At 35.3% G+C, this 14,306-nt stretch overlaps 1 protein-coding gene across 1 annotated transcript in view; it reads right to left on the reverse strand.

Moving 5' to 3' along the window:
* Positions 1-1,051: 1,051 nt before the first annotated feature.
* Positions 1,052-14,306, reverse strand: part of LOC138694888 (protein dachsous-like) — a 525,878-nt gene continuing 512,623 nt past the window's right edge. The window contains exon 3 of the mRNA XM_069819058.1: positions 1,052-3,807. Coding sequence (XP_069675159.1) covers positions 3,634-3,807 — 174 coding nt within the window. The 3' untranslated portion in view covers positions 1,052-3,633. The remainder of the gene's footprint in view (positions 3,808-14,306) is intronic.

Consider the following 14,306-nt stretch of genomic DNA (forward strand, 5'->3'; position numbering starts at 1 on the left):
TTACTTACTTACTTATTTATTTACTTATTTATTTACTTACTTATTTATTTACTTACTTATTTATTTTCTTACTTATTTACTTACTTATTTATTTACTTACTTATTCATTTACTTACTTATTTATTTATTTACTTATTTACTTGCTTGCTTGTTTATTTATTTATTTATTTATGTATTTATTTATTTATTTATTTATTTATTTATGTATTCATTTATGTATTTATGTATTTATTTATTTATATGTATTTATTTATCTCTTTCTTCGTTTATTTGTTAGTTTTCTTGATACACATGGACATAAATAGCTAAGAGACTCCCATGGCCGGCAAGGAAATTGAATTGCATTATTCTTATTTCACGCAAATGACAGTCTACGAACACCGAATATCTTATCATAATGATTTAATCAATTAATTTATTTGAGCATTAAGTCACAATAGACTCAGTAAAATATATACATTATAATTGTTAAAAATAATAAGCATTAAATAAGATAAAGACATTAAAAGTAAACTACTCTCATCAAAATTTTAGACAAGAACTCATCAACTGAATAAAATGGATTATTAATCAGAAATCTAGCTTATATTCTCATTTGGATTTCTTTCCTCCTAACCTTGGAGCGGTAAGCGACGAGCATGGGGAAAGATTTCATCAAGAATTAATATCTGAAATGGAAAGGCGATATAAAGGAAGATCACCATTCAGCATTCTTGCATACTATTTTTGGTTCCTTGTAAAAGACAGTCCCGGTCTAATAAACAAACAGAAGTCATCCAGAAAATCCTTTTAAATGGTAAGTTCAAATTCCTAGATTTTTTCCCATTATACGCATGAAATGTTTTTATTGTTGTGTTTTAAACTATGTAACATCATTTGTGTATCCAGTACACATTTTTCAAGTGTTATTATAAGGCATTCTGAATCCCTAGTGTGTTGTAATTTTACCAGTAGCAGTAAAAAAAAATAAAAAAAAAGAAGAAATTTTGTCATAAAAATGTAATTAATTTTCTCCGAAAAATGGTACGTGATGGGGTAATTTGGATTTTAAATTCAGATTTAGGGCACACATATTAGTAATATTCACCTATTTTTATTTCGGAGCAAGACAAAAAGTAAAAATTTGTTGTTCAGTGCAATCAGAAAGCGGAACTCTGTAAGAAACATTCTTTACGGTTACCAAGGAGTCTAGTTTAGAAAACAACGAACCCCACTGTCGTTGCAGGATAGCCCCCGCCTTCTGCCTGTTAACCGACATGTGATCCTCCATAATTCACGCGGACCAGAAACAAAAGAATCACTTTTAATATTAGTAGGATGAGAACACTGTCAGTTACGTCACTGCAATATTTTGTTGTATTGGTGCTGCATAATCAATTAGGAGGCAGCCTTGATGGGTTCGCGAGTGTAGGGCGCTATATAAAGCATGAGATCACGAGGTGAAGGTGCAGCCGTAACAAATTGCATTACCTTAATGAACTTTTGTTATTGAATAATTTATAATAGAGTTATTCTGTTGATTTAAGTTTTGGCAAGGATCTCCAGTTGTTAGACGATTAAAACATTTAGGAATTCTTGTACTAGAATGTTGCGGCGGTGTTGGCCTAACGCAAGCAAGCACTAGGAATAGATATGAACGGGGGTTCTGGAATGCCTCCACTTCCGAAGATTTAATTAGTGCTGAGGATGAACATGGGTTACGAAAGACGGATTGAAACGGCAGAAATTATTTTGGGGAAACACTGCCGGCTTTATTTTAAGAGATGAAGTAAGCAATTCCAGAATTAATGAAGCTAATAGAGTAAACGACACTGAACAATAAATTCTAATAAATATTCAAACAGCAAATTCTTAATCAAATCATAAAGATTTGGCGAGGAAATTGTTTTTGCACCCTCTATACTTTTGTAAATGAGAGTGATAACGCAGGGTTGAGAAACTCAATTAAGGTCAGACTTACCTCGTAACCATAGCAATATAAATAGACAGGAATATTAGGTTTCAGAGTTTTTTTAACCACGAAACGAAGGTAAGATATCCACTTAAATAACTACTCTTTTAAAATATAGAGGCCATTTAGAGTTGATGAGGTGATGAAGGAGTGATGAAGACAGAATAGGATGCAAAGCGCCTGATACAAATATGAATTTTTTTGCTTACGTAGAATTAAAACACTGCATGAAAACGATGAAAGAATTTTCGCAATAATGTGGATCTTGAGTTCATAACCCTACACTGCTCTCCACGCTTTCTAGACATTTCGTCCAAATGCTCTAACAAAAATTAAATAAGACATGCAGTACTTATGGAGAAAAGACTGAGCAACATTTATTGCACTAATTTCGATGTCCAGTAAGATGAATTTTGAATTAAATCCAAGATAATACCTTGTGCCAGTCTTCGAAATATCTTTGGATTAAAAAGTGGACGGAACGCAGTTCACTTTTACTAAGCCATAGGGTAAGAAAAAATTATTTTTGCCCATAAAACCTGTTACAATTAAAAATAAGGTTATCGCACTTTATTCATCGATAAGTCTAAGTTGTGTTGATGCGTTTAAGTTCCGCAGCTTAAATTGTACGTTGTATGAGCGAATAAAAAAATGTTTCAGAGAGAGTGAATTGCACAGAGACGTAACATACCTTGCATGTAGTTCAGGAAATGCAACGGGAAAGATCATAAAAGTGACCATTGAAAATTTCCTGGACTTAATTTTACAAAAGAACTAAACAGTAACATTCATAATACAGAGTGAATCGTAAGCAATTAATCAATTTCAAGGGGTTATTCTTTGGGATATTTCAAACAAGAAAGTTTAATACAATTTTGCTTCTTTTTACTTCCTTCGCCAGAGAAAAATTGTTTTATGTTAAACATTTCATAGCGTGTTTTGTGGAAGCCACTGATTTAATTCCCAATACACTCAATAAATTTAAGAGAGCAGTGTATTATGATAATAGATGAAAGAATTTCAGTTTTTTTTTTCCGTTAAATATGCAGAAATTTGATCTGAAGAAATGTAACTTTTCGGTATGAAAAAAAAAAATAAAATAAAATGGTACATTTTAGTGAAAATACTGCTCTAGTTAAAATTAGTATTAGTATTACTACTAGTATTAGTATTCAAGTCAGATGTGTTAAAATAATTATAAGGAATTCAGGAACTTTATTCAGTCAATAGACTTCACAGCGGGGTAATTATTGTAAATAGTGAAAATACTACTCTGGTTAAGATTAGTATTAATATTCAAGTCATATATGTTAATATAATAAGTAACTCATAAACTCTATTCATTCAGCTGACTTTACATCCTTGTAAATATTGTAAATAGTCAAAGAACTACTATTGTTACAAACAGTTTACTATTAGTTTTTAAAGTTCAGACGAAATATAAACATAGTGTAGCAGCAAGTGTGTGTAGTATTGCATTACTGCAATGGAGCATAATGAATAAAAAGAAAAAAAAGTTACATCTGTTCGGATCAGATTTTTGCACATTTAAAGGATAAAACTACAATTCGTTAAATTATTTATTATCATAATACATTGTTGTCTTGAATTGATTGAGCATATTTGGAATTAAATCAACGCTTTCCCAAAACACGCTATGAAATGTTTCATATAAAACAATTTTAACTCTGTTTTTTTTTTTTTTTTTTTTTTTTTTTTTGTGATTGAAATAGATTAGCAGCATTTCTAGTGTACACGTAAGGTAGGCCTACGACTTTGGATCCCACATAATACAAGAGTACGTACTGTAAACTTACCACATCTGGAAATCGACAGCAGCATTCACATATTCTTACCTAGAAAGAGAAAAGAAAGAAAATTAGAAATGGCTTTATACAGAGCTCTTCAAAGTTCTCCAAAACAGTACGACACTGAGTGTTCGCGAAAAAATATTTCCTTACCAAAACCCACATAAAGAAGCAACCGGTAGTACTTTCCATTTTTGGAGAGAAATTGATAGTAGGGGTAACCAGAGTCAACTTCGAATTTTCAAATGAGAAACAACTTTTACCAACAAACACATCGTCTGGTTGTTGATTACTAATTATTTCGAAAAGAATAGTACAGTGCGTTCGTACTCGGCCGGACCGTTCCGCGGCGGCCTTGGACTGGGTGAAGATTGGCGCGTCTGCTGCCAGAGTAGCGCTGTAGCTACCGCTGATGCGCCAGTCAGTCGAGTTGGATCTGTCGTGAGGGAAAGACATCTGTGCGCGTGTTGTGAGTAAAATTGTGTTGTCTCGTGGTGATAAAGCATCTATTAATAATGGCTGAGCACACTTTAGAACAACGTATTTTTATCTATGATGCGTATGTGAAATACTCTCCTGCAAGAAGGTGTCAAAGAGAATTAGAACATCGGTTTGCAGGTGTTCGAATTCCTAGCAGGTCAACTATTCATGTCAATAAAGTCAGACGTACATGATCGTTTTTGAACAAGAAGAAAGCTGTCGAGAACAACGATTGCTCATCAATCGTATACATCCGGCTAACCTCGCCTGCGTGCAATAAAGACTCGCTCCAGATCGTCTCTCTGTCCCATCTCTCTCCTCTTTCTTTCTCTCGTCTAATTACTGAACGCAGCAATACAAAACATCGATTAGAAAAACAAAACAATGTAAACTCCTGAGTTTGCGCAACTGCTGTCACAGGTCACTATCGATATCGCTGTCGTGCTGAATGTTGGATAAGAGAACCGAGAAACGAGAACCTGGCTATGATATTCGTTATTCGATTGATAAAAGTGTTCAAGAACTTTTATTCGAATAAATTATTCTATTCTTAATATTATTCCATTCTGCCCATTACTAATTCATTCATTCATAGTGTTCTGCCCAAGGACAGGTTTTCACTGCAAACCCAGCTTTCTCCAATCTTTCCTATTTTCTGCCTTCCTCTTTGTCTCTGCATATGATCCATATCATCACTAATTTATTTATTTATTTATTTTATTGGTAGTAAGTTTGAAATGAATACAAGTTAATACAATGTAAGGTAAACTAACCCACTATTGAATGAATAAGACTCGTGCTCAGGAGGGAATTCCAATATAAACAAAAATTTAATTAAAATTGAGAGTGAATACATATTAAAAAGAGTTTAATATGTTTAAAACCAAACTATAAATCCCATACAATTTTTTTTTTAATTTTCCATTAATTTGGAGAGGATTCGTGATTAAAATTATACTAGAATAAAATTTGTTTAATAAACTGGGACCTTGACTCATGCTATGAATAAAAGCTGCACTGGTTTTACATTTTGGTTCAGACAAACGCAGAGAATTCATATTTTTAGTTCTATATTTATGTACATACCTTTCAAAGTTATTCAGATTTTTGTGAAAACATTTAAATAAAATAAAATAATAAATTTGTTTAATGTCGAAAACTTTCAAATGTTTAAACAACAATTCAATTGAGTACTCTTTCTGATTTTTAAACAAATTTTTAATACTTTTTTCTGTAGTAAAATTAACGGATAATGGTTGAATTTATAAGTTCGACCCCAACTACTATTACGATTACTAAAGAGTTCCTCATTTATTTCAGATATATTTATAATTACAGAAATTATTACGAGAGATGATATGATATGGGAATAATCCTCAAGTAAAAATGAAAGTGAAGCAAGAAAATCTGCTCTGCACTTGATGTTGTTCATCGAGGTCAAGCTGAAAGGCAACAGGAGATGATCTTTACACTTGAAAACCGTAAATAAAAATCAATAGAAACTCCTCATACGCGAGGCCAGTTTTCTGTGACAAGACCGGCATTAAATAGGCGAAGCAGCTGATGCAGCATTGTTGAAAAAGACAAGCCGCCGCGCCGCCGGAACAAGCAGGCCTTTATATTCCGGCTGGTCGGCGGAGGAAGGAACGTCTTGTTGTCACAGTGGCACATACTTGGGGTAATTGTACGGATCGTTCTCAACAATCTCCAGTCGAGAGGTTTGGGTGTGTCGTCAGCTAAACAAACTCACCGTCTGAACGCTGTCGGCTGCTCTTGAAGCCACTTCGAGTGTCCTTGCATCGGGGCCCCACAAAAACGTGGAATAAAAAACGAGAAGCTTTGATGAAATGGCAATTACATTCCTTCTATAGGATCTCATCGTCCACTTCAGCCTAATATTTCTACAAATACGACGGATTTATTACAAAACCACGTAACGATTACCCAATTATTTCTGTTTGTTTATATTAAAAAGCAGGATCTCTCTTTCTAGAAGAGTAAACAAAGAGTTACTCTAAACATCGTAATATACTCCCGCCGTAAGTATCGATGCGAAATCACGTATTTGTGTTAGATAAACAAGCATATTTGTCTAGCAAGACTCGGCGGGAGGAAAGCAAACACACTTTCACATAACCGAGAAATCGATTATAAGACTACAAGCAGCTTTTCATCGGGGAATTTAATTTTCAGCATATTCAAGATAATCATGAATACGCACATCTACGTCCATAACCAACAAGAAAAACAAAATAATCCAGGAATTGAACTACGTCTTAAATACATCCCGCTCTTGAATTCCTAAGTACTCACGATTTATTTTACATAAAAATGGAGGACAGTTCTTGCCAATACAAATCCATTAATATCAACATCAACAAGAGGAATAGAATCCGAGGAGAGGTATGTCCAATATATTTCGCTCTTGAATTATCAAAGATTCACATTTTACACAAAAAATAGGAAGACCATATTCTTGCCAGTATCATCATCATCATCATCATCATCATCATCATCATCATCATCATCATCATCATCATCATCAGAGTAGAACGATTTAGTTACATTTTATACAGTCACCTCTGCCAATCTAATTCAGTGACATCAAGCCTATCATCATCTTTAGGGCTAGGATTTTGATGAAATTGCATCTTTTTTCTAGTAAGCCAGAAACTTAGCTGCTTTAGTATTTATATGTTGTGTGATAAACTGAGCGTTTTAAGACATATTTGTTACGGCATTTTTTTTTTTGCATTTTTTGCCTGTTTCAACTCATAAGAGCATTTTTTGTTTTATTTGGATTTTTTTAGGCATTTTCATTTAATTTTGGCCATAAATCCCCATTATTAATATAAAATAATGTTTATTTCCTTTGATATTTTGTCTACATATTTTATCCATTAATACCCATTTTTTTCTTGGTTATTTCACGACACTGTATCAACTACGAGGTTATTTAGCGTCGATGGATTGGTGGTAGCGATATATTTGGCGAGATGAGGCCGAGGATTCGCCATAGATTACCTGACATTTGTCTTACGGTTGGGAAAAACCTCGGCAAAACCCAACCAGATAATCAGCCCAAGCGGGAATCGCACCCGCGACCGAGCGCAACTCCGGATCGGCAGGCAAGCGCCTTAACCAACCAAGCTATGCTGGTGGCTAATACCCATTATTTTGTGTAATATTTTAATCGTTTTTCTACACAAATATTAACATTTTAACGTAGTACACTCCAACCACCCCTTCAATATAGACTCTTCTATACCTGCTAATTCCGTATAAGAGTGGCCTTGTGGTGGACTACATGGAAACTACATCAGATAAAATAATTAATGAAAATGTACCACTTAGAAAAAAGTATGTAAAATTAAATAAACTTAAATGTTGGTACTAGAATTTAATTTAATTACTAGTCTAAATGTGAAGTAGTACAAAACCTCTTTTCTTACTAAGCCAATTATTTAAGAACAATTTTAGGGCATTTTAAGGGCATTTTTTAAGATAAAAGTCAATACCTTTTAAAATACAGAAAGAACTTTAATTATTTGGATTGTAGGTATAAATCAGATTGAGGAATTTGAAATTTGACTGAATATGCCTTAATATTTTGAATATTATGAAATAATATCAACCCTTCTAGAGTGCTATTTTTTGTTTATTTGTATTGCTTGTTTGTAATTATTGTATAAATTTATTTGAGGTAAAAATGCTGACATGTACAGTAACGTCCTCAAACCTAATAATGTACGTGCATTAAAAACACTCATTTTTGTTTAAAATGTAACCCTTATTTTTTCACCAAAACCTTAGTATCGCAAAATTAGCCGTGTCTCCCCTATAATATCCCTTATTTATCTGTCGTAAAAAATCTTGGCTTCTTTTTCGATAATAATCTAAATTGGAATTTTCAAGTTAAAGAAACGATAAAAAAAAAATCTGTTCCTCCATTCACTGTTTGAGTCGCTTAAGAAACTTCTTGCCCCAGCAACTAAAACTTACCCTAGTACAAAACCTAGTAATGCCGCACTTCGATTATTGTGACGTTTTGTTAAGTGACCTAAGTTCTGAACTGTCAGTCAAGTTACAGCGAGTTCAGAATATGTGCGTCAGATACGTATGCAACATCCGACGATATGATCACATATCGCCGTCCTTCGCAAGTCTTTCGTGGCTCCGACTTAAAGAACTTTCTTTCGAATTCTGCACACTTCAACACCAAATTACCTTTAGTCTCGTTTCTCTTATCTATACTCTAACCACGACGTAAATACCAGATCACTTATCTGTGGCGCGTTAAGTATACCTCTTCATAGAACATCTCGTTATTCATCATCTTTTACAGTATCCACCTCGCGACAATGGAATTCCCTGTCACTAAGTATTAGGGACTGCAAGACAATAAACACTTTTAAAAACAGCTTAAAAGATAACCTTCTTAGCATTTCACTCCAATCATACTGATTTAAACTATCACTGTCTACATTGCTACTCCTTCCTTTAGACATGAATCCTGATATTGCTGTATTTTCAAAATTGTCTCATAATAATCTCTCTCTATTATCTAGCATTATTTGAAATATATTAACATTCTATTTATTTTAGCTTAATTCCGCTAAATAGTTTGTATTTCAGTGTTTAATTAATAGTTTATAGTAATTTGTTGTTTAATTCGTAAATAACTCTTGTATACATGTAGCTCTTATCTAAATGAAATTGTTGAATTCTTTCTAAGTTGATACATCTGTATGTATACCTTTTACTGGTTGAGTGGACGAGAAGGCCTTACGGCCTTAACTCTGCCTTACTTACTTACAAATGGCTTTTAAGGAACCCGGAGGTTCATTGTCGCCCTCACATAAGCCCGCCATCGGTCCCTATCCTGTGCAAGATTAATCCAGTCTCTATTATCATATCCCACCTCCCTCAAATCCATTTTAATATTATCCTCCCATCTACGTCTCGGCCTCCCTAAAGGTCTTTTTCCCTCCGGTCTCCGAACTAACACTCTATATGCATTTCTGGATTCGCCCATACGTGCTACATGCCCTGCCCATCTCAAACGTCTGTATTTAATGTTCCTAATTATGTCAGGTGAAGAATACAATGCGTGCAGTTCTGTGTTGTGTAACTTTCTCCATTCTCCTGTAACTTCATCCCGCTTAGCCCCAAATATTTTCCTAAGCACCTTATTCTCAAACACCCTTAACCTATGTTCCTCTCTCAGAGTGAGAGTCCAAGTTTCACAACCATACAGAACAACCGGTAATATAACTGTTTTATAAATTCTAACTTTCAGATTTTTTCCTTAACTCTGCCAGCTAAAATAAATTATTATTATCATTATTATTATTATTATTACAATCTTTAGATAAATTAGACAAAATGTAAATAAATGTATCTGAATAGTATCTTTAGTTGAATATGGATACAATATAAATACATGAACACTATGTTTACCAATGCTGGAACATTACCGGCACACAAGCACGCGTGTGATCCCTCTGGTGGTTCCTTCTCGTAGCCGTAATAGAAACGTTAGATAGAAGAGTAATTGTTTCTGCTAGCTAGTAATTTGCTTTCAATGATGTGTTCTTAATCCGAGAGGCCATGCAGCTTGAATACATCTTCCAAAACTTTTCCGTTACGAATAATATTCATAATACAAAATGAAGCTTGAATAATTCCTCAATTGTACGTATCCATGCAGAAGAAAAAGCTCTCGGTCCTGGGAGCCGGTATGAACAGAGTAAATAATATATTTCACAAAGGCGAGCTACGTGATGTTTGAAAATAACTAGCTACTTGCTATAAATCATAGACAAAGAAGAAAGATTTTAATTAAGTTAAAAGCACTAGTGGGAGTTGTTAATACCTCTCGAATAAGTGTCCAGAGGTTACCGTTCATAATTTCTAATGTTCTCATGAAATAAAAGAGGGAATGAGAGAGGAAGAGTACGGGGAGGAGGGGGAGGATGTCGAATTACGTAAACCAATTTCTGTGGAAGGTTCTTGCGTCAGGATCTTCGTTTTGCTATTGCCAGATGAACTATACCAGTTGCACGAAACGCGAGTCGGCGTTGATTATGTTTTAGACTTAGAGAAGTAGATGAATTTAGATGGCACAGCAAGCTTCTTTGTGCTGGAAGGTTACAGGTTCATTGCTGGATGGAAGCAAAGAATATTGCTTTGTCATCAAAATCATAAATTTCACGGGTTAGGTTATAGACCTGTTTCGTCTACAAATTTACTTTTTCTTTCCAAATTTTTCTGAACATTCTTCTATTGCCTCTCCGTAAGATTCTTGCATCTGTATCTTAATTTTACTACTTACAGATGAACTGTACCAGTTACAGGAAATACAAGTCGGTTTTGATTACATTTCAGACGTAAGAGATGAGGAAAGTGACTTAATTCACACAGTACAGCGAGTTACTTGGTACTGGAAGGTTACAGGTTCTTAGCTTGGTGAACTATAACCACTTAAATTTTAAAATGTGAATCGGCGTTGATGATATTTTAGACTTAAGGCGAGACATTTTATAGCTAGGAACTTGAAACTTAGAATATTACTGATGGAAAGCATGTACTTTCTTATCTCAAATTTTTTTTTGTTTTTTTTTTTTCAGAATTATTTTAATTTGAAAAATATTTAATTTGTCTACCTTTATGTGACAATCTAAAAAAACTAATGCACATGAAACTTCCATATTTTTTTAGTAGGTTATTTTACGACGCTTTATCAACAGCTTTGGTTATTTAGCGTCTGAATGAGATGAAGGTGATAATGCCGGTGAAATGAGTCCGGGGTCCAACACCGAAAGTTACCCAGCATTTGCTCATATTGGGTTGAGGGAAAACCCCGGAAAAAACCTCAACCAGGTGACTTGTCCCGACCGGGAATCGGACCCGGGCCACCTGGTTTCGCGGCTAGACGTGCTAACCGTTACTCCACAGGCGTGGACAAACTTAAACTTCCATATTTCTTACCCATGCCTATATTAATATTTTGCCGCAGCTGGATATTTTAATTAGGGATTACTTTATTTAAAAATATACGGAGTGAACAGCATGTACTGTCATTAAATTTCAGGAGGTTATTCTTTGAGATATTTTAAACAAAAAGTTTAATACAATTTTGCTCGTTTTTGCTTCCTTTTTCTTTTCATTTTTCCCCCCAGTTTAAGTTCTATCTCTCAGTTTTCCCTGAGGGGATTCGATCCGGCATCGGAGCTGGAATCCGGTGTGGCTTAGTGGATAAAGCGTCAGCACGTAGAGCTGAAACCCCGGGTTCGGGTCCCGGTGTCGGAGAGAATTTTTCTCTGTTCTATCCATCCTTCATTATATTGTAACGCAGAATTACTGCACGGAAATATCATAATATGTACTTCGGTACCAGGGGCGGACGCAGGATTTTTTTTCGGGGAGGGATTTGAGGAGATAGTAAAAATGGAGTAATGAGAAATAAGTTTATATACTCACAATTTGTTTTCGAGTCACAAACATTTACAAGTTGGCCTGAGTAGCGAAGTCGGTATAGCCTTCTGTGCTCGAAGTTGCGGGTTCTACCCCAACCCAGCTCCATGGCATTTAAGTGTGTTTAAATGCGACAGGCCTCATATTAGTCGATTTACTGGCATGTAAAAGAAGTCCTGAGGGAAAAAATTCCGGCACACCGGCGACGCTGATATAACCTCGGCAATTGCGAGCGTTGTTAAATAAACCACAATTTTTTAATTTTAACATTTACAATGACTGCAATACAAAAACAATGACAGAATTACATTTACAGAATAAGGCGACGAGGCTTCTTAGACATTTCATCCAGTACTTCATGAGGTTTTACTTCTACATTTATATATATATATATATATATATATATATATATATATATATATATACATCAAGGCCAGTCCATTTAATCTGTCTGCTCCCATCGTGCTCCTCAAGTAAGTCTTCAAATACCGCAATGTTGAGAACGACCGTTCTGGTGTTGCTGTAGTTACAGGCAACGTGCAGAAAAGTTTCAGCGCCTTGCGAGTGCAGGGAAAAATAATTTCATTGCACCTGTTCAAAGATGACATAAAAACAGTAGGTATTAGGTGAAGATTTTTCTGATCAAGGAAATTTCTTCTCCACATCCTCAATTCATTGAAGAAAGACTCTGGTGATGCATCAACATCATTGGGCCACTGATTTACTACAGTCTGAACAGCAGTTTCTAAATCTTCATCTGATGCTCGCACTGTGTTTTTAAGCAGAAAAGTTTGTATGGACTTTAGGATTGCCTTATGATTTAAAAACCTGTCCTTGAGCTGACTAATGAAATAGTCTAAGAAGAGAAGGAAAATTACAAGCCTAAAATACTCTTCATGACTCTCTGTCTTGAAGTAAGAACTCTGTGTTTGTCTTCCTGCAGTTCTTGGAATGTAACATTTTAGCAAAGAGAATTTATGTGGAAAACTCTCTAATTCCTATGTACATTCACAAATTAAAATTAATATTATTTTTGTTTCTTGTTTCGTATTTTTCTCAAAATTTCGGGAGGGGATATAACCCCTCAATCCCCCCCCCCTTGCATCCGCCCCTGTTCGGTACATCATAATAATATAATAAAATACTATTGAAGAGTAATAAATATTAAAATTAAATAAGTTTACATTAAGGTCCAGTAAGAACACTAGTGGTCCACGGTCCACGGCCTGAGAAACTGTGTCTCAAACGATGCGAGGAGGAAAAGCAGAGGATGAAAACTGAGGAGAAGGAGGAAGAAGAATAAGACTGAAAGAGAAAGGAAACAAGAGAGACTGTTTCAGTTTTAGGGATAGTTGAAACGTGCTAACTTGTCACTAGTAAGGATTCATTAGTGTCTCACAAAGTCCCCAGCATTAATGAGTCCCTTGTTCACTATTCATGAAGTAAAGACGGAGAGAGACAAGATGGGGGAGAGGGGACCAAACACAACGACGGCCACCACCACAACTACAAAAAAAAATACATGGTGACGTCGATGAAGAAGACTCCGTAAGAAGATTCGATTGGAAAACATAAGAAAAGCAGAAATAGAGAAAGAAACGAAGGCGGCTCGGCAAAGGGAGAGACTAACGAATTTAACATGGAGGGAGAGGAGGTATGTGTATAAAATAAAACCTAGAGACGCAGAAGAAACAAAGAAAGGATAGCGGGGACGACACGATATGGAGAGAGACAACAAACTGGTCTGGCGGAGGAGTCCAACACCCTAAATTTCGAAGAATGAGATTCCAGTCTGGGAGCGAGGTACTGCTCCAGATAAGATAGCAGCCTGCAATGAACATGCAGATCCCGTGAATGAGGACCCGTCCGGCCAAACTTGACAAGTCAATTTCCCCTTGTCCCTCCACTACACAATCCGCTTATGAAACCTTGATGTACGATGTCAACTGCACACTTTACATCAAAATCCCTTTGTTTTCCGTGCATTCCATATGAAATCGATCAGTAAAAAACCTCGCATTTTTTTAATACTCTAATTTTTTCCCTATTTATACAAGGTGCTGAGGAGAGTGCATTTTCAAAAATATACTATCGAAAGTCAAATTGTTTTCGTACTATTGAGCGACAAATTTAGCGTATTTTATAAAAACAAGCCTCTTTCAGCGCTCAGAACTCTGGAACCATTTACTGCAGAACATTGAACGGGAGCTCATTTTGAAGCTGACATTTGGTAGATTATGTTAAGAGGTAATCATTTTTACTGTATACAGAGAGACAAATAATCTGATTCTACTTACTTTTAGGCTTTTTGCCCATTTGTAAAAATGTAAAAAATATTGAGAAAAAACCTTGCATTATTAAGAGGGATTCGGCATTGTTTGCTTAGTGTCACGGCAATAAGTTTCGAGGATATTAAATAAATTATATTCACACGCCTAGACTTGAACGGCGCAGTACCGCACGAACTGGCCGAGAGATGAAGATAAGCGAGCATTGGGCGTCATTTTACTCCTGTGTTTATGAAAACTTGTGATAAAGCTAGTCCAGCTATGCGCTACTAGACGAAACATCACGTGTTTATGTCTTCTGGC

The sequence above is a fragment of the Periplaneta americana genome, chromosome 2, assembly GCF_040183065.1.
Source record: "Periplaneta americana isolate PAMFEO1 chromosome 2, P.americana_PAMFEO1_priV1, whole genome shotgun sequence".
NCBI lineage: Eukaryota > Metazoa > Arthropoda > Insecta > Blattodea > Blattidae > Periplaneta > Periplaneta americana.